Source organism: Balaenoptera acutorostrata, chromosome 3 (assembly GCF_949987535.1).
Source record: "Balaenoptera acutorostrata chromosome 3, mBalAcu1.1, whole genome shotgun sequence".
Classification (NCBI taxonomy): Eukaryota; Metazoa; Chordata; class Mammalia; order Artiodactyla; family Balaenopteridae; genus Balaenoptera; species Balaenoptera acutorostrata.
The window spans coordinates 65,298,262-65,325,301 of NC_080066.1; the positions used below are offsets into that span (position 1 = coordinate 65,298,262).

Sequence of the window (27,040 nt, forward strand, 5' to 3'; positions counted from 1 at the left end):
CGAGGGCGGGTCCTGCTGCCTCGCAGCTTCCCCATTGGGCGCTGTGGACGTCACTGCTGCGATTTTTATGTAACGTGTCCTTCCGCCACGGAATGTAGTCCTCCTCCAAAGGGCAACCTGCCCGCCCGTTCCGCCCCCGCAGCACTCCTACTGAAGGTGACTGTGCCCGGCGAGGACGCAGAGGGGCGGGGCCCCGAGAGCTGGGAGCCAGGATTGGGTGGGGGGCGGGGCGGCGGAGGGATTGCGGCGGCCCTTTAGCTGGCATAACCTTGAGGCTGAGGTAGCTGATCCCCGCATTGGAGCAACGCGTTGCGAGTCTTCGGACCTCTCTGCTGTAGCAGCGCATCCCGAGCCGGACGACGTCGGAGGTGAGCTTGGGGAGAGATTGGGCCATCCGTCCCCACCGGGGCTCCGTCCCCCCTGCCAGTGCGGAATCCTGGCCCGCCTGCGCACTCAGTGTGGCGCAGGATCCGTGGCATCTTGGATTCACCCGGTTGGGGTCTGAAGAGACGAGAAAGGCTGCTCGCGCCTAGGGCCTCCTCTTCAGAGCCCCCAGCTCCTGCTTCTTCCGAAGACAGATGGGTCAGCCATCCCCTTTCCTTCCCCAATCCCTGACCTTCCCCCACCCCCATTCTGGTCCCATCCTCCCCTCCCTTTACCTCCCTCTTCTGTCTGGTCCCATCCTCGTCTTCCTCCCCTTATTCTCTCCTAATTTGATCCTTTCCTCCCTCAGTCTCCCTCCCCCCTCCCCACTCTGCTCCCACGCTCGCCTCCTCCCCTTCACCCTTAATACTCGCTTCTCGTCTTCATCCTGTCCGTGTCCCTCTCATTCTGATGCTTTCTTTGTAACCTCTCCTTGAAACTTCTTTAGCTCCTCTCCCGCGTCCCTCCTCCATTCGGATTCTGTCCCCTCCTCGTACCTACCCCCATCCATGCCCTGGCTCCCGCCCCTCCCCCTCCTCTCTGGTCACGTTCGCTCCACCGCACCCCTCTTCTTTGCAGCCTCCTTCTCGCCACCCGCGTCCTCGCCCCTCCCCCTCTGTTCTGGTCACGTCCGCCTGCTCTCCCGCCCCCGCCCCTCGGTCTCCCATCTCAGTCCTGTCCCCTTCTCCATCAGAGTTACCTAGTCTCGGGCCCTCCTGCAGCCCCGGGCCCGCGTCCCGGCGTCACCGCCCGAAGTGCAGTGGTCTGCGGATGGGCAGGCTGGCTCGCGTGCGGCCGGGAGATGCAGCGGCGGCCCGGGGCGCAGCTAGAGGGTTACGTAACTCTTGGTCTTCCCCGCTGCAGAGGAAGAAAGGGTGGCTGCCCTGTGGCGCGTTCCTGTTTTGTGCCGCCTCGAATACGATGGGGCGGCCGCAGGGCTGCTCTTGCTCCTAGGAGGTTACTGGGCTACATCCCGCCAAGGCGGGGCTGCACGTAGCGGCCCGGGACCCGTCCCGCCGCGCCCCGCCCCGCGGGATCGAGGACCACTGACCTTCGGGCCCGTTACGGGCCACGCACCATCTCTGGCCCGACAAGCCTCCGCATGCTGCTCAGAGGCCTCCTTGCGTTCGAGACACTCACCTGCCTCCCCGCCTCTGTTTCACGTTACTTAACAGATGCGCCGGATTGTAGAGCGCAGAGGCCACGGGTTGGGGTGGGAGCAGGTTATGGGGAGAGTAGAATACGTCGAGCTTGGTGCCACGTGCCTGCATTCACTCAATAAAAACTCATGTGTAAAGAGCTGTTTTGGGGAGCGGCGTGGACACCAGGAGGGCTAAAAGGGTTATGGCCCACGGAACTCACCGTCTAATTAGGGAAAGAACATTAAAGTTATCAGTGGTAAGTGCTGTGAGGAAGGTACACACTTCCTGCTGGGGGTTGAGGGGAGGAGGCCTCACACTGGGTTTGAAGAAGCAGGAAAGTACCTTCCAGTCTGAAGGTTATTTAAAGACCCAGTAATGGAAAGGCATCCCTTGGCTTCTTATCTGTGTCCTTGAAGCCCCGGACACTGATCCTCCTCTGCACAAATCAGCCTGATAGTTGAGGTCCGGGCATGATTGACAGAGGCATTGGGAAGTTGGAAACAGGCTTTTTATAGATCAGGTTTAACTCATTAACGTACTGATATGAGTAATGGTGGGAGTTCAGCCTCTGGACCTCAGTTTCCCATGTGTAACTTGTAACATTTTTCCTCTTGATTGTTGAAAGGATTGGTCGATATATACACACCTACATGAATATATGTTGAATACTCAGTGCAGTGTCTAATCTCAGGTGAGATGCCTCCAAATGTATTCTTTTGGTCACTGAGCGCAATTACTTAAACCGTAATTGAGCGCAAGGGCTCCTCTTCTGTCTGCCATCCCCAAACACATCCTCATAGTTAATCTTTGGGAATCAGGCTCTCTAAATAGCAGACGTCTCCTGGAAACCAGTCCCCTCTGGGATCCTGGTACAGTGTTTACAGAGTAACTAATAATGTTACTCTTCAACTCTCCACTTGCCACAGGGGCTCTTTGGTCCTCTAGACAGAGGAAGGCAGGAGGGGGATGATTTGCAGCCTTTGGTGTTTGGCTACAAGAGTAGAAACAAACTTGGAACCCCAAGACTGAAATCTTCACCTGTTCCATTCCCACCCACTCCAGGTAGGGTTCTGGGATTTGCTCAGCCAGCTGGTAAGTGTGAGGTTAGGATTAGAGGCAAAGGCCAGTAGCTCCTTGTTGGCTGTAATGAGGGTGTGGCCACTCCCTGGGGTAGAGAGGAGGGCCTAGGTCAGGACTGCAGCATTGTTAGCAAATAATTCGCCCTCAGGTTGCCTGAGGATGCTGTTGGGAATGCAGTGGGCTGTTCTGAGGGGAAGAGTATGTAACCCATCACCAGGTCTGTGTGTGTAGGTGGGGGAGGCTTTGGGGAAGATGACTCAACATTTGAATTTATCTGCTTTTAAGAGAACTCTCTTCATTGGGTGAGTGGGGAAACTGCATTGTGGTCTTCGCTGGCTTAAAAGGTCCCCTCTCCCCTTTCAGTGAGTCAAATAATGAAGCATGCATTTCCCCCAGTTAAAAGTGTCTCAACTAAGTGACAAATGGTTGATGGAAGTCCCCAGGCTCTCTGCACTGCGCTTAGGTGCAGCATGGCAGAGCCTCATGCCCAGGTGATAGTCTGCACATCTATATTCCTGAGCCTTGTGCAGTGGGCATGGTAGCCATTTTGGGAATACGGGTTGTAGTGCACATGAATAACGATGACTTAAAGAATGTCCTTGAACTCATTTCTGAGTTACTGGACTTGAGCCTAAATATATGGACATTAGTCTTCTGTCTAGGGCAGCTGCTCTCACTTTAAGCACTGCATTAGAAGTAAATAATTTTAGTGTTGAATTCACAGTTTAGCCAAGAGCATTATTGGATCTTTAAGAATTGCAGCCCCAGTGATTTGGCAAGTTTGGTAGCTGTTACTCCAGACAGAGCTAGCACCTTACGGGAGGTGCTTCTGTGCTTTGAGTATTGTGACATTAATGTGGGGTCACAGGAAAAGCCATTTTATTTCTTAAAGCTGTTTATTAATGTTGAGGGCAGTGGAAGAAATAAGGAAATGGTTGAGAGCAGGAAGGTAGAAAAAAAATGCAACTCTTGATTACAAACTTGCACTACAGGGGTTTTTATTTTTCCTCAGCTTTTATGAAGGCACACCAGGGTGTGTTACTTTGGATAAGAGCTAAGACTGAGGTGAAGGTAGGGGGAAATGACTCATTTGACATTCTTTATTTCTGAATCATTCAAAATATCCACAGTCAAACCCCAGTTAACTGGTACACCGCAAGACTGAGTTGTCCATGGGAGCAGAGTTTTCTTGCAGCCTTGTTGAGGATCTTGTGAAATATGTGATTTATTTCGTGAACGGTCTTACAGGACCTTGAGTCATCACTTTAAGCATCAGTTCTGATACAGATAGGAATAGAACGAAATGAAGACCATTCTTTTTTTTTTGTAGGGGTGGGTGTGGGGCTTTGCACCCTCGGCAGTGAACGTGCCGGGTCCCTGGACCGCCAGGGAATTCCCAGTGAAGACCATTCGTAATACTACCATACTTCTGGGAACTTCCTTTTTTTTTTTTTTCTTCTTTAACCACAAGCCAGCCTTAGACTAGATAAATGAATAGGCTGATTATTTGGGGCTTTGTTAAAGAAGCTGTTTTGGGAAGGTGAGCCAGGGTGGGTGGTCAGGCAGCCTCTGCTCTACCTTTTGGCCTCCTGCTATTACTGCTCAGCTTACGAGGGGGAGGTTGGCAGGGCCACCAAGAGGTGCGGCCCCGCCCTTGCAGCCGTTTTTCCTTCATTGGTTTGTGCTGGTCTGCACGTAGGAGGGAGAGCCAGCCTGCAGTACTTCTGGTGGCCTCTGCGACTCACCTCCCCCCAGTTCTTTCTATAGGCAAAACTCCTGGGGAACTGTAAGCCTCTCTTTCCTGACGCCAGCAAGCTGTGTTTGGAGGTCAGATAAGGGCTTTAGCGGGGGAGATGCCAAGACCAGATATGATAGGGCAGAGAGGTTGCTGGTCATAGCATTTCAGAGTATGGACCAGCTCAGCTGATGCAGTTCAAAAAAAAAACAAAGAAATTCTCTGAAAGGAGTCCCAGCCCTTCCAAACATTTAATCAACCAACGGATAACATTTATTTAACTTTAGACAACTGGTATCACCCCTATTTCAGGTGATGAGTGCAAAATAATTACTCAGCTGAGTCAGTCATGGTATATGAGACAAAGTCGTACACATTTTGGAGGAGTGCTGGAGTTTTGATCTAGTTGAGCCAGGGAAATAAAGACTTGGTAAACAAAACTATCCTGACACCTGATATCCCTCTTTTGTTATTACATTAGAGAGCAGATTAACACATGTTACCCATCAGATGGGCAAACATTTTAAGAGTCTGACAGTATCAAGTGTTGCAAAAGGTGTGGGAAGGCAAGAAATCACTTTACTGGTTGGTTGTAAGTGGATATAACCACTTTGGAGAGCAATTCAGCACTATTTAGTAAAATAGGAAATAAACATACCCTGTGGCCCAGGAATTGATCTCTGGATATAGAAGCTCACACCTGCACAAGGAGACATGTACTAGGAGAGTTGTTATAGTATTGATTAATGAGGAAAAATTGGGTTTAATGTGGAAATGACCAGCCAGTAAGGGAATACATAAGTAAATGGTCTAGTCATGCACTGGACTAGTATAGCAGTTCAAATGAATTAACTAGATCTGTGTACCAACTGGATAGATCTTAAATGTGCTGGAAAAGCAAGTTGTTTGATGATGCCTTACAGTATATTACTTAGGGTACTTTAGAAGACAGCAATATCATAGGGTTCAGTATGGATACAGACACCCTTGAACTAGAAGGATACAGAATTCATGACACTGGTTGGCTATCAAAGTTCATGATGGGATGTGGAAGGGTTGGAGGGACCTGGGAATGGAGGGAAAATGACCTGTATATAATGATAAATTTTTTTTTTAAGTCTAAAGAAAATCTGGATTTTTTTTTTAACTTTTGCCCGAACTTCACAGCTTGTTTGGCCGCACTGCACAGCTTGCGGGATATTAGTTCCCCCACTAGGGCTTGAACCCAGGCCCTCGGCAGTGAAAGTGCAGAGTGCTAACCACTGGACTGCCAGGGAATTCCCTGGATAAATATTAATGGTCAGTTCTGGGTGGTAGAAATACAGATGTTAATATTTCTTTCTTTAGTTCAAAACAAAACAAAATAGAAGCAAACCTATGATGGTTACTGCAGGAAGACCAGGTATACTAACTAGGTCAGCGCTCTGGGAGAGCTGGCACTGCCCTTCCTCCTTTCATTCCCCCCTTCTTCTCCCTGCAGCTGCGATGCAGGGCAGCTCCTCCTTTAAATGCTGGGCCAGTGCCTCCCTTTGCTGAGGCCATCACCCATCCTGGTGTTGTACCTGACTTGCAAAGGCCCTAAATTAGCGTCCGAGGTTCCTTGCTGCTTCCAGAGTGTAAATATCATGCCCTGAAGCATTGCCTCATAATCTTAAGCCTAGTAAGGACCACAGCGCAGCAAAAGGTTCATCTAAACTTCCTCCTTCAGACTGAACCAGTTCTCTTCTCCGAGCATCTGCTATCAAATCCTCGGCATCTGAGATGGTAGAGGTTTCTGTATCGGGACTTCCTGCCCTGGAGTTGAGTGGTCCTTTTGGGGGTAGGCTCGTTTAGTATCAGCTTTTGTGCCCTATTGCACACTCAGATTTGAAATAGGACCTTGGGCTCCTGCTTATAATGTTTGTCACTTAGTTCTAGCCCTGAATAAAAGAGAAGGGAATTTTACTTGAACCTACAGGTGGGTTCATTTTGCTTTGTGTAACCTGGTGACACCAGACTTTGCTTTCTGTTATGGGGCCTGCTGAGGGTAGAATGGACTTGATATGACTCCCATCTCTTAGCTAAAAACTGCTTGTCCTCGCCCCACTCCATATGCAAATAGACTGTTGTCATTACTCTAACTGTATATGAGGATGAACAGCCGTTCACTTCAGACCTTATTAGCTTCCGTGGCTGGTCCAGCACCCATTTTGATCTTGTTGCTACCGTAGTCAGATTAGGGCCAGTCTTGGGAATTACATTTTTCTGCTCCATCATCTAGGAACAGAGCTCCTAGAGAGCAGGCTGGCCTGAATGCCTTGTCCAACACGTTGTGATGCAAACTATCTAATGGATGTTGGTGTTCTGAAGATTTGGGAATCAGACCTTCACGCTGGCTTGGAGACTTAAGAGGTGTAGGTAGCAAATTGATGTCAGAGCGAGAAACACAGTCATAGGTACTAGGTGCCATCGTTATTGAGTTAGTCTGTATGGTGAGATTGGCATCAGAGCAAAAATTGGTGCAGGGAGCCCTGGCTGGTTAAAGATTTTATGCAGCTGCGGGCTCATAGGCCAGGCCGGTTTACTAGGGCAGAATGATGTGGGCTTTTGTGAAAGCTAGAATTGGTGGAGTGAAGCGTGATTCTTTCCCAGAACAACCTGCCAACAGTACGGACGCTAAGTGGTGTTGGGTATTTTTTCTTTTATGATTTTCACCCTGTGGTTTCTGAAGAGTGACCAAAGAATTGTGTCTGGCATAAACAAAACTATAGCTTTAAAGAGCCAGGAGCCACTTGAGAAAGGCAAGGTGGGAGTAGGGGCCCCTGGAGCTGAGCTGTGACCGTGCCTGCTCCGTGCTTTCGGCCCCCACACACTAAGGCCTCTGATGGTGTCTCGTTTCTCACAGAGGAGAAATGGCTCTGAGGAAGGTCCTACAGCAGGAGCTCAGGCTCAAGAATAAAGGCTCCCATACCTGGGCACAGCATTTGCCACCATCGGTGGCTACGCTGGGCTTCCTTGGCTGGCTGGAGGTTGCCTCTGCATGTCTGTGCCTCCCGCAGAGGAGGATGCTGTAGTGAGTCAGACTGGCATGAGCTGGCCGCGTCTGCTGGTGGGCACTGTGCAGACAGCCAGCCTGCGGGAGGGCAGCTCTTCCCAGAGGCCCGGCCTGAGAAACCGCCGCTGAGGCTGCTGTCCAGGGGCTGGGGGAGAGTCCAGAGTGTGTTTTAGGTAGGATGGGCAGCTTGTGCTCCGGAGAAGAGGCTCATTGGGCAGGAGAGCCCTGACCCTCCCTGCAAGGGAGGCTCCGGGGCAGAGCCTGAGGGGATAGAAAACCAGTTGGTGACCTGGGCATGAGACATGAAGTCCCTAGTTTGGTAGAGGGCTTTAAGGACGTGGTGAGATCTTGTAGGAATATGGACGGACTTGCTGACAAGCCAGCTTTTTTGGATTGCTGGTGTGCAAATGCACTCAAACAAAATTTTACTTGTACCTAGTAATCTGGGTAAGCAAAAGATCAGAGCTTGCAGACTTCAGATTTAATTTGAGATGGTGAAATAGGGTTAGTGTTTGAGCCCAGTATAATTGTTATCTGCTAATAGCATCTCCTGTCCTTGAGGCAGCCCTTCTGTACCAGAATATCCTTGTCACAAAGATTTTGCTCTGATGCTTGAGGACAGACTAAACAGGAAAAGAATTTTGTTGGATTTGGGCATGTGACTAACAGGTTTTTTGGCACAGAATTGTCCTATGGACCATATTAACATTTTTTTTTTGCACTTTGAGATTCTGAATAGATCAAGGTTGACTTTTTTTTTTTGGCTGTGCTATGTGGCTTGCAGGATCTTAGTTCCCCAACCAGGGATTGAACCCAGGCCCCAACAGTGAAAGTGCCAAGTCGTAATCACTGGACCACCAGGGAATTCCCAAGGTTGACCTTCTTAGGTCAGTGAAACTATCCTGCAGTGCATTTGTGATCTAGGGCCTAAGATGCATTATCCCACCTCTGCTGTGTTTAGAATATTCCTGAAGTGCCTAGAGCAGCAGTTGAATAATGGAACGGGGAGCTTCACATTTGTTTTAATTCCAACACTTTTACCAGGATGCTTTTAAATATATCATGTTCAGAAGAGGTACATTTGTAATTTTTCTTATTATTAAAGTGTTTAGTATCAGTAAATTTTTTAGTAAGAAGAAGAAAGAAATTTGCAATTTGCTGTAATCCTACCACCCAGATAACATGTTGATAATATTTTGTTAGATATCCTTACAGTCCTGTTATGTATGTTTAATTTATTGCCCCTTCCCGCCCCCCCAAAGAAAAGGGAGAGGGACCAGGTTCTTGTATAGAATAGTGAAATGTTAGTAAACCAAGGTTTAAAGAGACTTTAAAGGAAGGCAATCTTTGGGGTGTGAGGGGAGGGGATAAAGCATCGCAAAGGAGCCATTAAGAACTGTCTTACCTGTGAATTTTCTGTTATCAGTTTCTTGGTATTTTCTTGGGTGGCTTCTGTGTTTTCATTTATAACATAGCTGAATCTCTAGGAACAGCCACTACCTACTACTACCTGGATAGTACTTAAGGTACTTTCTTAAGGTACTTTCTCCATTACCCCAAAGAGCTTTAGGTGCACTCAGCTTTTACCTTAATCCTTGTACAGTTCTGCAGGGCAAGCCTTTCTCAGCTCCGAGCAGTCTTTGCAAGTGGGACCAAGGAGCCACCCTGAGCCAAAAAAAGAGCATTATGTCACCAGAAGCCCAAGGCCGGAGAACACAAGGTGTGACACAATAATCAGTGGCCCCAGCTGGGTCTTTGCAAAGAGACCCTAATGTCTCAGGTCTAGAGAAGATCCAACTGATGATTTTTAAGAAGAGTCGGGTTAGTTACTTCAACCCACTCGTTGAGATCACAGTACAGTCCTCGGACTGGATGACTCCCTTCGCCTGGAGGCCACAGCAAGGCCTGTGTGTCCCAGTTGCCTTGGTGTGCCACCGGGCACCGTCTCTTCAGTAGTGTTCCCTTAACAGCCAGACTCACCTAAGCCCAGGTGCTCTGGAGCTATATACACCCTACTTCAACCGTGAGTGCAGGTAAAGGGACCCTGGCTGCCCAGGCCGTGCTGTCAGGAATTCAAAAGTTCCTCGGATTTGTTGGGGAAAGGGACATAGGTATAACTTTGATTTTGACAAAGAGGCATTAAGATACTCTGAAACATCATTCAGTAAACAACTGGAATACCCCCAAGTACTTGGTGCTAAGGGATATAAAACCAAAGAGGTCATGGAGGAGAGGATGTTGTTTTCATTTTGGTACCTGGTATGTTGTAGGGAGTTAGGAAATACATACTGAAAGGAACAGTATATATGCCATGTGGAATAGTTAGCTGGTGTCTTATTTTCTCGTTTTTAAAGATTTAGTTTCTGTAGCTGGGGACTTGTAGCCATCAGTTTGCAATAGCTTATAGGAAATTCACTCAAAACTGGTTGCAAAGCTTCTTGGGCTTTTCTGGACTTCTCGAGGGTGGCAGAGATGGGTTTAGATGCATGCCTTGTTCGAGCCACCCAGAGAGGCCACAGAGTCGGGGATGGAGGAGGAGACAGAGTAAGGGTTACATGTATGGGGTGCCTTGATTTGGAGCCCTGAGATTTAGGAGGCGGTGGGACAGGACGAAAGAAGGGCTTGTTCCTGAGCCTGGGCTGAAGCACTTAGGTGAAGGATTTGAGAAGGAGTAACCCTTGGTCTGAAAACTTGAGGAAAGGAATGGCATTCTGATGAGGCATGTCAAGCTTCTGGCTCACATCCTTCCCTGATGGTTCTTGAAACACTGCCTGGAAGCTTCTCAAGTCTCTGTCTGTAATCAGCTAACTAACCGGCTGAGTGAGTTTAGTTGTAAAGTCAGTAATGAAGAAAAGCAAAGGTCGGGGGCAGTTGTGCCCCTGGTCAGGATTGTGACCTGGGCTGATTAATTACCTGGAACAGATGGTCTTTGTCACTGCGAGTGGTGTACTTGTCAGACTTAGAAAGGGAATTGGGTGGTGCATTAGAAGATCAGCTGGAAGGATTTGACAAGCGTTAATAATTTCTTCATGGTGCAACTCTCCTATTAATGTAATTGTAATAATTTTAGAACCAGACTAGTACCGTTACGGTTATCCTTGGTTTGATGCAAATTGCTTTGCACGTCCTAAAGTCCTTCTGACCAAAAGTACCATATGTAGTTTTTAGGTACAGATTCCTGGGATGAAAGATTTTGCATTCAGGGTTCTGGTTGAACTTTGCTTCCTGTGCAGGGACTGGTTTTTATTGCTTGTCAATGGGCTGGGACCTACTCTAGCCTAGGATGAATTGAGTAATGGACTTACGTGGTCCTGTGGGTTAGTGAAAACCTAGAACTCCAGAACTAGGAGGACTGCCTGGATAGTGGTTGTCTCTATGACCAGGAAAGTCACTTTGGGTTTGGGTGGGGATTGTTAAGAGGCAGTGTGGGTGCCCCTTCCCACAGCAGATGTTTGTAGCTTTGAGACAGCTTTTCATACAAAAATCTAGATTCACCGAGGTACTAAACTAGGGGTGAGTTTTTTTTTTTATTTTTTTTTTATTTTTTTTATTTTTTTTTTATTTTTTTATAAATTTATTTATTTATTTATTTATTTATTTATTTATTTTTGGCTGTGTTGGGTCTTCGTTTCTGTGCGAGGGCTTTCTCTAGTTGCGGCGAGCAGGGGCCACTCTTCATCGCGGTGCGCGGGCCTCTCACTATCGCAGCCTCTCTTGTTGCAGAGCACAGGCTCCAGACGTGCAGGCTCAGTAGTTGTGGCTCACGGGCTTAGTTGCTCCGCGGCATGTGGGATCTTCCCAGACCAGGGCTCGACCCCGTGTCCCCTGCATTGGCAGGCAGATTCTCAACCACTGCGCCACCAGGGAAGCCCCGGGGTGAGTTTTTATATCCCTGGAAGATTGGTTGCAACTTCCTTTTGAGGAAGCTCCTTCAGTGCTTGTAAAATGATGTTGTTTTTATAGGATTAGCAGGGAAGCTGTTGAGGTAGATACTAGCCCAGTGCAAGGGAGGCGCGCCTACACGCCTTACAGTGGATGCCTGGGCCGTATATGTGTTGGGTATGTGGTTTTAACTTGTTCTTTGAGGTCTTTTCCACTTGCTCACAATAACGTGAGCCCGTGGCCTGACTTGAGGAGCACCCACACAGCCAGAGCGTGGCGGGGCTCCCTGTGGCTTCTGAACAAAGGGTGCTTGTTGAGTTAATGTGTAAGCAGGAAACAGCTTCCTGTGCCAAGCTGTATATTATAGCCGCCTCAGGCTTCTCAAACTGATCACTCTCTCTCCAGCTCCCCTGGACCCAAGACCTCAGAAGCCATGTCGAAGCCCCATAGTGATGCCGGGACTGCCTTCATTCAGACCCAGCAGCTGCACGCGGCCATGGCTGACACATTCCTGGAGCACATGTGCCGCCTGGACATTGACTCGCCGCCCATCACGGCCCGGAACACCGGCATCATCTGCACCATTGGTGAGTGGGGGGTGCCCCCTTCCCCCGAAACATGGGCTTCCTGAGACAGTGACCTTTCCTCTCCTGAAAGGACTAAATAAATGTGGCAGACCTGGGTGCTGAGCAAGATGCTACAGAGATTCTTACGAGAACTGGTCAGAGGAGTTTGCAATAAAGAATTCTTATGCTTTATGCGTTCTGCTAAAGGTAAAATTTAGAGGGTATCTTCCTTAGCAGAGCATCTCAGAGACCTAGGAAGGATCTTTTTGACATGCTCTGTACAACCAGAATTCTGTAGTTGGACATCTGGCTGGGTTTCAGGGAGAGCATAGAGGGCTGGCCAAGACTTATCTAGGCTTTCCTCATTAGATGGAGCCTGTAGAATTTGAAGGAAATGGGGGATGTGTCCTTCTAAATCAAGAAAGTGGGCCAGCACAGTAATAGTCATGTGTATGCTTTTGAAAGAATTTTGAGTTATTTGGGGGAAAAAATTATCAAGAGTTCTTTAAATTGAAGCAGACTTAAAGTGTTATTCCTCCTTTGGATAATTAACACTTAATCACTTTAAAACTTTTTTTTTTTTTTTTTTTTTTTTTTACTAGGCCCAGCTTCCCGATCAGTGGAGACGCTGAAGGAGATGATTAAGTCTGGAATGAACGTGGCTCGTTTGAACTTTTCTCATGGAACTCATGAGGTGCGCCTCAGCTGGATAGATTGGCCACTGGGGCAGCTTGTAGGAAACGGGGTGGGGATGTCATGTTCATTTAGCCACAGTGGACTGAGCAAGAAAGCGTGGGTTTTACAGCCAATGGGAAGATTGTCTTCACCAGCCCATCCCTACTTTCTTTTCCCCGTCTCCTGCCATCTCAAGTGGCCAGGTCTCCTCAAGCAAAGAAGACCTCCTTTGTAATTGGCCCTGGTTCTCCCCAACACCTGTGCTCCATTAGCCCTCACTGAGGAAAGTGTGCAGGGTTCTCCTGGAAACTCCTCTAAGCCATGGAGCTTGACACTCCTGCCCCAGGGTTTCTGTAACAGCTCATAACTGCAGTGACAAACCAGTAAGTTACCCTGCAGGTTATTCTGGCCTAGTTTAGACGCAAGATAAACTGGGCAGGTCCAGGAGAAGGGTTTTCATTATTGCAAGTGAAGACTGGGTCTAATGCACTAACACTATCTGGCATATAATATCCTACTTAATCAGCATTGTGTTCCCAGCCTGTCCCTTCCTGGGGGTTTTGGTACATTAAAATAAAGTCAGCATACTTCCCCAACAGTCTGGTAGGAGTGTCTTAGTGCTGGGGCTGTTGATGAGCTGACCTGACCCATTGGACCTTACCCAGGGACCAGGTGGCAGCTATTGGGAAGTGCTCCGTTCGTGCTTCTGTTCCCAAGATCAGAACAGACTCATTTTGAGGAGTGTGGGACCTGCCTGAGGGACAGTGCCTAACCTTCAGGTTCAACCACAGGCCATGGGATTTCATCCTGGTATTAATAGAGGAGGAATGGGTGAGGCAAACTTTCCCTCCTCTTGACCTCTGTATTTCCTGTTCAGAATAAAGAAAATGCTACCCTGTAAGGTCAGGAGGTGAGGGGTTGCCCTCTGGCATTTGGAAGTTGGTGTTCAGCTTCAGCTAAAAATAAAGCCTCAGGAAGTGCAGTCTAAGAGGTGAATTCCTCCTTTCTGGAAACATGAGAATCTTCATTATAGGTTTTCTAACCCATGTTCCATAAACAGTCTATGGCCTGGCAGGTGTCCGACCTCCAAATGTCACGGGGGCCTGACCAAGTTTAGAGGAACTGTGCTCAGCAGGCACCCTGGGCAGGTTAAGACATCCATGGATGGCATTCTGTAATTTTCCAAAGGCAGGGCGTCCTCGGCAGGAGTCACTAGGCATTCCTGCAAGTGTTAGCTTAGTCCGAAGAGAGAACTAAAGGCATCACTAAAGGTCAGTTCACAGCTGATCCCTACTGCTGGCCTGTGCCAGGGTCTCCTGTGTGCAGGGGGAGTAGCAGAAATAGATTTTAAGAAGTTGACCTTTAACTAGGCTTTATGGCCTCTTCCATCCAGTAAAATAATACCCCACAACTCTGAAATGGCAAGGGCGAGTGGTATCTGCCCCTGCCGGAGCGGGGCTGGCTCAGAGATTTTGGTTTTTTTAAACTACAAGAGGCATTTGGACATTATCTGTGCTTTAACTCGTCTTCCCAGATTAGAGTTGGGATTAAAAAACAAAACAAAACAAAATACCCAAGCCCCTCTTGTGGGTTTAATTTGAGGTTTTTGACCAGGATAAAATTGTGTGGTCCCCTGGATCAGGGTTTTGGAAACTGATCTGAAATTGTTCTAATGTTAATTATATAATGTAAACAGTCTTAGTTTGATGAGCGGCTGGGATATGCTTTTCCAGCTCTTGACAATTTTAAATACTCTTCTAAGCAGAGCGTTGGAATTGCTTTTTCTCCCTCACGCTGACAGAGGGACATCCACATCCACACGTCTGCATCTGATCTTTTGGTTTTGTTGTTGTTGCATCTGATCTTTTGACAGCTTTGCCACAGTGTCTCTAGCCCCCACTTTTGGCAGTTCTCGTGGGCAAGATGTGTTCTTACTGAATGTGTGGTTCTATAATGCCATGTCGGCCAGAAAATACCGCCTTTTAAGGAACATACACTTAGAACCTTGCACAAGGACAGCGCTGACAGTTGGAACGCGTTACCCCTCCCTTCCCACCTCCTGTTCTCAGGTGCTGCTCTCCTGGACAGAGGTGGTTGAAGGACGAGGCCCACAAAGTGCTGAGTTGGGAGCCTCTGTTACTAGCAATGCCATATTGATAGCACGAAGATCTTTTGACATCTTGGCTCTGAGCCCCTTTTTAGTCAAACAGGAATGGCAAATGGAAAGAGAGAAAGGGCTTCAGAGGCGAGATTGAAACCAGGATTTGTTGCAAGTGAGAAATGGCAAAGGTCAGTTAGTTCAGAGAAAGGTGTATTCCCACCTCTCCCTGTTCCACTTTCGTTTCTAATCAGACTGCAGGAAGTGATTGTCAGAACCAGGCCTGCATGACCTTAGCAGTGAGTTATTTAGCTTGGGCCACTGTTAGCTTAAGTAAATAACTGAGTTTGAATTGCAGTTGTAATCAGTAGAGGAAAAGCTCAGAATTACCAAATCTATCAGTCTGACATAGATGGCCAGATCAGTATTATCCTGATACAAGTCCTAGGTTTTTTATCCCAGTCGTCTGCTTTATTTCCTGAGGGTATTTCATGAATCCTAGAGGGGGGAAAAGGAGACAAACCTCTTTTATGTTGACATGTCTTGCCACCAAAACGTAAATATTCCAAAGTTCCTAAGATTTGCCCTTAAGAGTGGGTGAGGGCTGTGGTACAAGTGGGTAGAGGCCAAGGAGGTTGACGTAAGCCGGTAGAGGATGCTCGGGGAGTGGGCAGCGTGAGGGTATACGCTGGAGGCAGAGTTCTAGAACACCCACAGCTCTTTCCTGAGTGATCAGCTTCAGTGCCGGTCCTAGATCCTAGTGTGTGGGTGGACGCTTATCATCTCCCCTCCTTTCCCCCAGTACCACAAAGAGACCATCAAGAACGTGCGTGAAGCCACGGAAAGCTTTGCTTCCGACCCCATTCTCTACCGGCCAGTGGCTGTGGCCCTGGACACTAAAGGACCTGAGATCCGAACCGGGCTCATCAAGGGCGTGAGTATCCTGGGGAGAAGCTGGAGGAAGGCGCAGGGGACCCCAGAGACATCCTCAGCAGTCTGTCCCGGCCGGAAGCCACGTTTCTCAGAGTTTAGGTCTATAAATGAGAGTTTTATCCAACACTGTAAGAAGTTTTGATTTGATCTACTTCACTAAGAAACAATACCAGAAAGGAACCTCTTTTACACTCCAAACCTACTTCCAAGTCTCTCTAACTTGGGGGAGCAATTTCTTTGTCTCTTTTCCCCTATCATTAAATAGTATAACTAAAACATTCTAGGTTTCTCTTGGGTTATTTCCTTGAAGTATACTAAGTTAGACAGTCTGATTATTTCTTTCCAAAGGAAAAGGCTTTATTGTTTGCAGCTGAGATTTGCTCCTTGTTCCCTGGAGGAAAGAGCTTGTCTTCTCCCGCTAGGAGGGCCCGGCTTCTTTGGAATTGTGGTTTATTGTCTTGTCTGCAGAGCGGCACCGCCGAGGTGGAGCTGAAGAAGGGAGCTGCACTCAAGATCACCCTGGATAACGCCTACATGGAAAAGTGTGACGAGAACACCCTGTGGCTGGACTACAAGAACATCTGCAAGGTGGTGGATGTGGGCAGCAAGATCTACGTGGATGACGGCCTTATTTCTCTGAAGGTGAAGCAGAAAGGTACGTACGCGGGAGTCAGGCTCTAATTGTCTAAAACCAGCTCCCGTCTCTAAGTTTCTCTGGCAGAAGATAGCTAGCTTATTTGGCTGGCAGCGAGACTGAGTCTCTATATTCTCAGAAATTCCTTTTATAATAAACTCCTAGCCTCAAAAACAGATTTCACTCCAACTTAATTGTACTCTTGGGGAGGAGATGAGAAGGTTTCTTTTTTTTTCTTTCTTGTTTTTTTGGCTTTGCGGTGCAGCTTGTGGGATCTTAGTTCCCCAACCAGGGATCGAACTTGAGCTGTCTGCCGTGAAAGCGTGGAGTCCTAACCACTGGACCGCCAGAGAATTCCCGAGATTTCTATTTTACTCATCCTCACTACTTTAGGCTTTCTGCTTCCCTCCTCCGTCCCCTCAGTAGGATACGTAGAGGACTCCAGTGTGCCCGGGAATGAGAGCTACCGTTTAAGCGCCAGGCACTATTCTGAGCATCTTACATGATAATTTGTTTGAATTTTAAAACCACCTTATAAGTAGATATTATTATCCCTATTTACCTGAGGCACAGAGAGGTTAATTGACTTGCCCACGGTCACACAGTTAGTGGAGTTGGGATGTGAACCCTGGCAGTGTGGCTCGCACCCACCATGTGCTGTTTCCCAGTTCTCTGTACTGGGGAGAGCCTGCTTCCTGGTGTGGACACTTTGGCCCCTGTGGCTCTGCCTCTCGTACCTACTCCATTTCACACAGGTCCTGACTTCCTGGTGACGGAGGTGGAGAATGGTGGCTCCTTGGGCAGCAAGAAGGGTGTGAACCTACCCGGGGCTGCTGTGGACCTGCCTGCCGTCTCAGAAAAGGACATCCAGGATCTGAAGTTTGGGGTAGAGCAGGATGTGGATATGGTGTTCGCGTCTTTCATCCGCAAGGCATCTGATGTCCATGAAGTCAGGAAGGTCCTGGGAGAGAAAGGAAAGAACATCAAGATAATCAGCAAAATCGAGAATCACGAGGGAGTTCGGAGGTAAGTCCACCTGACTGTCCCTTGCCTCCTTCAGCCCCAGCCCAGCTCTCTGAAGAGCACGATATATCCTGTGAATACTTGGCTACCTGCCCATCAGAATGAGACTCTCAAGCTTATCTCAGACCCACTGAATCAGAATATCCTACGAGGGGGAGTGGAAGGCATTGGTATTTCAAGGAAAATAAAAAAAAAAAGCTTCCCAGGCGATTGGGGTGCCAGCCTCTTGACGCTGTTCCACAAGCCCAGGGACCAGCATTGGAGAGGACAGGGTCACTGCTCCCAGGCTCAGGAGCCATTGTGCTGCGCTCCTGACTCTGCCTGTGTTTGCTGGAATTGGGGACTACCAAGGGGGAAGAGACAGCAGGCTCTCAGGAAGGGACTCCCTCCCTTGGGAGCCCTGTGGAAGCTCAGGGCCTGGTGTTGACACTGAAGCATGTGGCCTCCTTGTCTTGCCGTAGAAAGCAGCCGGCTTGGTGATCAGGCCAGCTCTGGCATGGTATCTGCTTCTGAGGGGAAAGCATGCCGTCCTCCTCTAGGTCCACATTGTCCCAGCGCAGGTCCACCACCTCCCTAGTGCTCACCAGGTAGGGCCGTATGAGTAAGGCTAGCTGGGTGACATCTGTTCCTCTTTGGTTCCCTACTAGAACCCAGCGCTGCTGACACCCCACACCTACTTGTGGGGATTAGGTGTGTGCTTGGGAAGAGTGGGAGGAGCAGTCATCCTGTTGTGACCTTTCCATCCTTAGCTTTCTGTCGATGTCCTTTGTTCCGGGAAATTTGGGGTCCTCCCTCTGCCATCCTGATAAGCCATGGGTGTTTGCTGACCTTGGCTCCAGGCCAGGCAAAGCCATATTCTCATGCCTTCAGCAAGTTGGAGGGGGCCCCCTGAAGGAGCAGCCCTCAAGTGTCCTTGGCTGGGAGAGGCCATGGACCTTTGTGTCAGGAGCAGTCAGCCGCCTTGGGTTCCCTTTCTTCCTTGGAAGTGCCGACTGGAATGAAGATGGTAAAGAGACACCTTAAGAGGGGCCTCATAAGATGCAGATGGAGAGGAAATGAGCCCATGGGACTTTGGAGGAGCCCTCGTCCCCTCCCCTTTCCCCCAGTGATGTGTCCATACTGGTGCCAAAGAAGCCCAACTAGCAGAACTGTTGGCCCCCTTTGGGGGACTGAAGTAGCTGGAACACCCCACCACCTCCATGCATCCATGATGACGTCGTGGGTAGTTGTCCTGGTGCAAGGACGGCTAAGTCAGAGAATCCCAGGAAAACTTCCTTTGCGTCACCTTACTTGTGGCCCCTGTTCCATATAACCTCTCTCTCTTTCCAACTTCCCTGTCAGGTTTGATGAGATCCTGGAAGCCAGTGATGGGATCATGGTGGCGCGTGGTGATCTAGGCATTGAGATTCCTGCAGAGAAGGTCTTTCTTGCTCAGAAGATGGTGATTGGGCGGTGCAACCGAGCTGGGAAGCCTGTCATCTGTGCCACGCAGGTATGTGCCTCTTCTCGAGTTTGCATCCTTGCACAGGAAAGCTTTGGAGGCTACCCGGTCTCTTCCCATGGACCCTGCCCCATGTCACAGACAGACAGACAGACAGACACACACACACACAGACACACACACACACACGTATCCTCCCCCTACCACACCACCCCTCCCCTGCCCCCATGCACCTACACAAAGCTGTACTCTGCATATACACACGATCCAGGGGGTCAGTTTGTCTCTAAAGACAGCCCAGGCCACGTCTCACGAATACCCCGTCCCCTCCCAGATGCTGGAGAGCATGATCAAGAAGCCTCGCCCCACCCGGGCTGAGGGCAGTGACGTGGCCAATGCAGTCTTGGACGGAGCCGACTGCATCATGCTGTCTGGAGAGACGGCCAAAGGGGACTACCCGCTGGAAGCTGTGCGCATGCAACACCTGGTGAGTTCTCGGGGCCTGCCCATCGCCCTGGCTGGGGCTGGGATGGAGGCGAGCTCTGGCACAGAGCGACACCTTTTAGGCTTCTGCGCCCACGATCTTTTATTACCCTCCAAGTCACAAGCAGAGTGAGGAGGTGTGTGCTGGGGGCGTGGAGGTGTCTTGTTTTTTTTTCTGTTCTGCCTTCCTGCCCACACCAGTCTCCTAGTTCCTTCTGTTCTGGAGGCGGCCTCCTTCATCAGCCGTAGCACAGTTCACTCCTGTCTGCAGGATTGTGAATCCTTCCCTTGGCTCAAGTACTGGGATATGTGTACCTCTTCCTCTGGACAGCCTAGAGGACCTGAGTACCTCTGCCCTGTTCTGGAAAAGGCCAAGGGCTCCTGCTCCCAGCTGTCCTGTTCGGCTTCCAATTTGATTCCCCACCTGTCCCCAGCCAGGTGCCTCCCTGACGGGCCTCTGGGCCTGCACTGCAGGCTGTGGCCTGCACTGACTTGGCTGCAGGCTGGCCTTGCATGGTGCCTGCAGCAGCGCCTGCTTTGCTGAGCTGTTGCACTCGCCCTAGACTAAAAAGTGGGGTTTAAGTGATGGGTGACAGGCCCACAAATAGAAACAGGTTCAAGGCTGGCTGATCCCGCCTGGCCCTGGGGTGAGAGCGTCTGGAGGAGCCCTGGAGGCCACTCTTTCTCCCGTGGGAGCTAGCTTTTCAAGGGTCTCCCGCTCTGCCATGTCCCAGAGCCTGGCTGCTCCTGCTCTAGAGCTTACTGAAGAGTTAACACGGGGATGGGTCGTCAGGCCTGGGAAAACGAGTGTTGCAAATGAACTTTCACAACAGTCCTAGGTCGCTGTTGATAGTGTATAGCTCAGTGAACTTGCCTCCTACCCTGAAACGGTGTTTCTTTAACCTTCCTATTCGCTTTCCAGCCAACAAAGGACCCCAAGCCCTTTGTGTGACAGCCCCTCCCCTGCATTTCCCGAAATTTAAAACAATCCCCCAAAAAGAACATCTGGACTAGATAATCGTCCTTTCCTCCTTCATTTTCTATGTGATTATTAGGCTTAGACGGCTTCCAGAGAAGACATGAGAGTTATATTAAATACTTTTTCAGGGATGAAACAAGACATCTTGACTACAGATGTCTTCTGGTCTGTCCTTGGCACCCTGGGTGGATTTGCCCATAATGAAATTGGTAGAGACCAATCCCTGTCCCTGGGACAGCTGTGTTTCCTGGCTGATATGCCACCCTCTGTGTGTGATATGATTGCTGTCACAGATGCTCATGCACTCTGAGCTCATGGTCATTCTCACAACTGCCCCGGTGGTGAGTGCTCCCTCTCTCCTGGGGGACAGTGGACCTTGAACCTCTCCCCTCTAGAGTGGCTGCCATTATGTTTATGGGTCTCCACACAACATCCCTTCTCTATAACTGCCTTGCTTAGTTGTGTGGCCCCATGGCCTCTGAGATGCGAGAGTGACCTTGACCTGATTTATGGAACTATGAAACCACATAGACTGTAGGGACTTTCATGTCTCTACCAAATTTAACCTCTCAAGGCCTTATTAAATGAATTAGATGGGATATGTTTAATTATAGCCTTAGCGTTAAATTTCACTACTATTATTAAATGTCTGTTAAGTCCTTGTGTAGATTGACGTAATCTCCATAACCTCAGTGAGATAGATGTCACCCCATTTTATAGATGAGGGTACATGGTAATAGGGCTTGAGTTTGGACCCAGATCTGCTGACTCCGAAGTCAATGTTCTCTCCTGCAACATGGTACTTTGTCTAGCAAGAGATCAAGACAGGTATCCATGTGGGGCCTGTACTGGGGTCACAGTCTAAGAACCAGACTCTGGGCTCTGAACCCATGTCTGTTTTTCCATACCCCAATCTTTCCTTTGAACAGACAGACACCTTAGAACTGCAAGACTGGGATTGCATAGCACTGCTCAGGAGATAAGTTGTGGGGTCTGGGCCAGGTGGTACAGGCCTCTCCTGTCCATGTCACCAGTTAACACTGGCCAACAGCTTCCCCTCTTACCTGTCCACTGCTTTCTCCTTTATCTCACTGATGCAGTTGATGTCCCTTAACTAAGGGCTAGGCAGTACCAGGTATGGTTCTCTTTCCTGTTCACGTTTCCTGTCCTTTTGGGCTGCATGCATTCCATTCTTGCAGGAAGAAAACCTTTAACCTAGCAAATTCTGCCACTCATCTTCTTATCCTGTCAAATTAATGAGGTGGCATTACTGATTCTTCCCTCACCCATCATTCTCTAAGATGCTGGTAATTGCATTATAACCCTCTAAAGCTTAAATTTTCTTTCTAATTCTTGGTGTTATCTGAGCAGGTGGTCTGTAAATAACTCAGTGGCTTTCTCATGGGTGTTTTAATCATTTGACTTAATCAAATGTCTTGTTAAACTTACCTGCGTGTTTCCACAGGCACCTGTCTCTTCACATGGCTGTTCTGCCTGACCTCAAAACTCGCCAATTCTCCACCTGCCTGCTTAGAAACGCGGTCAAGCCGCGTGACCTTGGCTTTGCCTGACCTCAGTTTTCCAGCACTGCTCAGTGTGCTTGCACGGCATGCCATTGGACAGGCTGGTAGCATCCCTGTGTCTGAAGCCAAGCAAGCACTCCACGTGTGCGTGGAGGCCAGGCATGAAGCCTGGTAGTAACCACCAGACAGCCATGTGAGGAGGGAGGCCTGTTCCTTCCTGTGAGCTGTGTCATGAGGCAGCGTGGTCAAGTCCTGCCAGGGAGCTGTGTAGGCCCCGGAGCCCCGGGGGCCCAGCCTCTGCATGTTTCCATGCCCAGGCACTAGAGCCTGCCACCATATTGTCTCCCTCCACCGCCAATCAAAAAGTCCTTCCAAAATCAATAGATCCTTCCAGAATGGAAGAATCCGTTTCCCCTCGGTTGGAGGGGAAGCAGTAGCAGTTGATGTTTGAAGTCCTGCACACATCCCTAAGCGGGCTTTCATCACCCTGCCTCTTTGCATCTGCCTGAAGGACAGACTTAGCCAATTAACCTAAGGTACCTTCCCCTCTTCCTTGCCTCCCCTCCCCCTAAACCTTACAGATAGCTCGTGAGGCTGAGGCAGCCATGTTCCACCTCAAGCTGTTTGAAGAACTTGCGCGAGCCTCACGTCACTCCACAGACCTCATGGAAGCCATGGCCATGGGCAGCGTGGAGGCTTCTTATAAGTGTTTAGCGGCAGCTTTGATAGTTCTGACGGAGTCTGGCAGGTAGGGCCCCGAGGGCAGGTAACTCCAGCCGCTCTAGAAGACAGCCAGGGCCCAGCCCTGCGCCTGGGGCCCGCACTCAGCACCTCTCCTCTCACCTGCAGGAAGCCAGCCAGGGAGTCAGGGCAGGCCAGGGCCGCAGGGTCCCTCAGCTCAGCAGGCATAGCGACGTCACAGGCGCCTGGTGAAGGGCTGGTTCCTGCGAGTCTTGATCTCGCTTAGCTCAGAACCTCCAGCGACTGGGCTCTTCTTGGCCTCTGCTCCCAGGGACATGCTTCTCACCAGCTGTCTGTGCGACTCTTCCCCTCCCTCTCCCGTGTGGCACGGCTCTGACAAAGCTCTGTCCCCCTCTCGTCCCTCTGGAACGATGTTGCCCCTCCCTAGATTGCCCGTGAGGCAGAGGCTGCCATCTACCATTTGCAATTATTTGAGGAGCTCCGCCGCCTGTCGCCCATTACCAGTGACCCCACCGAAGCCGCCGCCGTGGGTGCCGTGGAGGCGTCCTTCAAGTGCTGCAGTGGGGCCATAATCGTCCTCACCAAGTCTGGCAGGTAGGAGGTGGCAGCGGCTCCCTGGGAACGCCCAGCTCGGCGGCACCTTTCCTGGGGGTTCCTGGGAGCAGTGCACTAAACGGTGCTCAGATGGCACCAAGCGAAGGTAAGACCTCTCAGCCTGTGCCCGGGACCCTGCAGGGACGGAGCTCCCCTGGCCCCCTGGCCGGGCTCTGGGAGCGAGCAGAGCCCCTGCCCTGGGCCTGAAGGACAGGATCCCAGGCAGCACTCGTAGGCGTGTCAGACCATTTGGGTCCAAAGCAAGTTTATACCCTCACAATGAACTAGAGACTTAATTACATAGACAGATAGACTGATGACAAATGGTTGATATTTGAAAGCTGTTTTTCTCAAAAAGTAAAGCATAACCAGTTTTGCTTATTCTAGTTGCTGTGTGCTCTTTAAAAAGTTCAGTGTGGAAAATTAGCACTGTTTGCTGACATGCTATTTGGTTGGTGCACCCGACCCGTCAGTCTTTGAGTCCCAAAGACAAGTGGGTGCCGCCCAGGAAAGGTCACCGTGGTGTGTTGCTGGCACTTGGGCCGTGCAGCCAGGCTAAGGCCTCTGCTTGGCCTCAGGCTCGGGGTCCCTTCCACATCACCGGGCTGTCATCCTTCCCTCCCTGGGTCCGGGGTGTGCTCCTCCTCCACAGGGCAGCTAGGGTTGCCTCGAGGAGGCGGGTGGAGAGGAGCAGACAGGCAGCCCCCCCACGTGCCAAGCAGCAGCAGGTGGGACTGCCTTTAGGACCAGGACACACGACGTGTGCAGATTCCCTCAGCAGAGGGCTCAGGATGAAAAGCTCCCACCATTTGGGTTGACCTTTGTGAAAAAGTCCAGCCTTTGCTACTTGGCTATTTTTAGCTCCAGGCTTCTGGGATTTCACTCTCAGCAAGTCCTGACTTTAGCACTTGCTGCCCTCTGAAAGCCTTGTATGGAGCCAGGCCTTAACGCAGGGCGCCCTCTGCTGTGACACGGCTTAAGTTTCCCTGACACCTGTTGAGTGTCCTCATAGCTTGCCTTCCAGGCCCCAGGTCCCCCGCAGGCCCCTCCGCCTCCCGAGGCACATCTGCAGCCACACGTGTACAGTGGCAGTGCTGGAGGAAGCACCTGGCGCTGGGGCTCTACAGGGGTCCCCTCCCCTCCAGAGGAGCCTTCACAGGCAGAGCCTCCCCCACTGACACTCCCATCCCCTGGTCTTGCCTCCTGGGTAGCACCTATATTTCTAAGCCTCACTTAGATACTCAGGTTTGACTGTGGGGCTCTACAGCCCAGTTGCTGGGACTGTTTCAGGGACCCGGGGGGTCACGTGGAGTCAGGAGAGGGCACAGCAATAGGGAAGACTTGCGTTGTAGATTCCAAGGGGGACTGGTGGGCTCTGCTCCTGGTTTCTTGCAAATGTCAAGAGTCAGGTGCTACATGTTGCTTGGCTTGTAGCTGCTGCCAAGTACAGGCCGTGTGGGGTAAGTGGGGGAAACTGATCTTGCTGGGTCAGCATGATCCTGGGGCCCTGGCCTGTTGGGAGGTGGGTAGGCCAGATGGGTAGCATAGCTATGAAGAAGAATTATGTGCTGTGGAAGATACAGGATGATGAGCTGCTGCCCCAGTCTTGGGAGCAGATGTTGAAATGGCCAGAGAGCCTCAGGCTTGCATAGGGAGTTGGATTACAGGGTGAGTTGCTGCTGAAGGCCCTGAGGAGCTTCCTGGGACACTGTTTAACAGTCTTGTCTGCTTGTCCCCCGTCTCAGGTCTGCACATCAGGTGTCCAGATATCGCCCCCGGGCTCCCATCATTGCTGTGACCCGGAATCATCAGACAGCTCGCCAGGCCCACCTGTACCGTGGCGTCTTCCCTGTGGTGTGTAAGGACCCAGTGCAGGAGGCCTGGGCTGAGGACGTGGACCTCCGGGTGAACTTGGCCATGAATGTTGGTGCGTGGCTGGGAGCAAGGGCTAGAGGTGGAGGGGTGGAGAAGGTGCTTGAGCACAGGTCTCTCTGAGACCCTATAGAAAGGGGAACATGTTGGCCTTTGGGTGCAAGAGCCCTAGCTGTCCTCACGGGGAATGTTCTCTGAATCCTTCATCCCATTCCCTGGAGTCCTGGGCCAAGCCCAGGAGGGAAGGAGGGGCCTTTGAGTTGTGGGGCTGAGCACCCCAGGTTCTCTCCTCACTCTCTTCCAGTCTGGGATCCAAAGCAGATTATCCAAACCCTGGATAATTGGGGTTGTCCATTCTTTGGCATCTGCTCATTATTGAGGTTTTTCATAAAATTAGCCAGAGCTCCTACACTTGGAGCCAGCACACGTACAAATTATGTATTCATATGGCCTTTGTCCCAGTATAAGAGTAGGATGTCATGTGATGAGAGGAAGCAGCTAGCTGTGACCTTGGGCTGGGCTGTCCACCCTCTAGAGTAGAAAATGAATGATGTCCAAAGGTCCCTGCCAACTCTGCCATCTGAGCCATACGGATGTATCAAGGCTTCCCTCATCCCCTTTGCCTGGGCTGTGAGCCTAGCGCCACCTTGTGGTGTAAGGAAGTAAAGGCCCGTCAGCCCTGCTTAGCTTCCCCCGACTGTGGGGCAGTCTCCCAGGTGCATACCTTCTTGGCTTGATTCTTCACTCACCAGCCCCTCTTCTCTTCCTCCAGGCAAGGCCCGAGGCTTCTTCAAGAAGGGAGATGTGGTCATTGTGCTGACCGGGTGGCGCCCTGGTTCTGGCTTCACCAACACCATGCGTGTAGTTCCTGTGCCGTGATGGGCCCCGGAGCCCCTCCTTCAGCCCCTGTCCCATTCCCCTTCCCCATCCCATCCATTAGGCCAGCAAATGCTTGTAGTGCTCACTTGGGGCTGTGGTGTGGCACTGGGCTGGGACGCCAGGGAAGAAGATTAACGCCTCTGTGAAACACGGCTGTTTTAAGACCCTGCTTGGGTGGGGTAGTTCAGAGCTGGGCCACCCATCATGTGGCCCCATCCAAGCAAGGGACGGAGGAGTGGTGCAGGCAGGACTGGAGGCCCCAGAGCTTCACACAGAGGGCAACAGCTCCTGCTTCTCTTCCTTTGTGTACTCGCTTCAGTTCCTGTAGAAAATGGATACCCAGAGAACTCCCAGCCCTGGCGTGGGATCAGGAGATAGCCGGCTAAGAGTAGGGGCCTTAGGGCATGGGGCAGAGGTTCCAGTTTAAGCAGACTCTGGCCCTGGCCCTTGCTTGCTTCTCCAGCCCCCTCAGCCTCCCTCACTCCCACCTTGTTGTGCACTTCTGTTCCTTCACTCCACTCGACTGTTGCTGCAGACAAACACTCCACCCTCCACCTTCCATTTCCCCCACTACTGCAGCCACCTCCAGGCCTGTTGCTATAGAGCCTACCTGTATGTCAATAAACAACAGCTGAAGCACCTGTTTCCTCTCTTTTCTGATGGGGGGGTGGGTGGTTGAACCCTGCCCTCCGAGTAGGGTGAAAATGGCAAGAGCCCTGTGGCTCCTGGTGAGTACTCCTGTGTAACAACTCAGGCCACTTGCCGTCCTGTCCCCTGGGGTGCAGAGGTGCTGGGGAAGCAGTGGCTGACTGTCTTGAGAATATAGGTTACCCTTTTCAGCACCCTGGGGTCTAAAAGCTCCTGCAGCTGGGGAAATTTTAACAGCTTATTTGGACCAAAAATTGGAGAAGGCGGCAACAAGGCCCCCTCCCTCCTGCTCATGGGTAAACCAGGAGTGAAGTGGCCCTTGTCCTGCCCCTCCCCCTTAGGTCTTCCTGCAGTAGAGGCCCTTGATATAAGTATGAGACCAAGTTCTGCTCCCAGTTTCTAGAATATTTGTGGAACCCTGGGCTCCCTTTGTGCCCCTTCTGTTTTCCAGTGCCCTCCCTCCATTGATAAAGCAGGGTCAAGGGAGGGGGAGAGGGTTGGGAATGGAACTAAATCTGGCTTGCACCTTTCCTCTCTCCTGACCACTCTGAAGGACCAAGCCTTTCCTGGTGGGGATAAGAGGGAAGGGGCCCACAGGCCAGGTTCATTTTCACACTGAACTCTTCTGCTTGTGCTTTCCTACTCGATTTCTGGCCATCTGCAGTCCCTTTCCAGACACCTCCAAAAGATTTTT

At 50.5% G+C, this 27,040-nt stretch overlaps 1 protein-coding gene across 2 annotated transcripts; it reads left to right on the forward strand.

Moving 5' to 3' along the window:
* The first annotated feature begins 210 nt into the window (after nt 1-210).
* Nucleotides 211-26,339, forward strand: PKM (pyruvate kinase M1/2). Of its 2 annotated transcripts, none has more exons than XM_007197768.3 (11): nt 211-368; nt 11,702-11,883; nt 12,465-12,556; nt 15,438-15,569; nt 16,037-16,223; nt 16,958-17,228; nt 18,567-18,717; nt 19,001-19,153; nt 22,233-22,399; nt 24,693-24,874; nt 25,592-26,339. In XM_007197768.3, exons 2-11 carry the CDS (start codon nt 11,730-11,732, stop codon nt 25,696-25,698), a joined length of 1,596 nt encoding a protein of 531 aa, XP_007197830.1. In that variant the 5' UTR covers nt 211-368; nt 11,702-11,729; the 3' UTR covers nt 25,699-26,339. The 2 variants fall into 2 exon arrangements, with proteins under 2 accessions (XP_007197830.1, XP_007197829.1); XM_007197767.2 differs by lacking the exon at nt 22,233-22,399 and adding an exon at nt 22,781-22,947.
* The last annotated feature ends 701 nt before the right edge of the window (nt 26,340-27,040 follow it).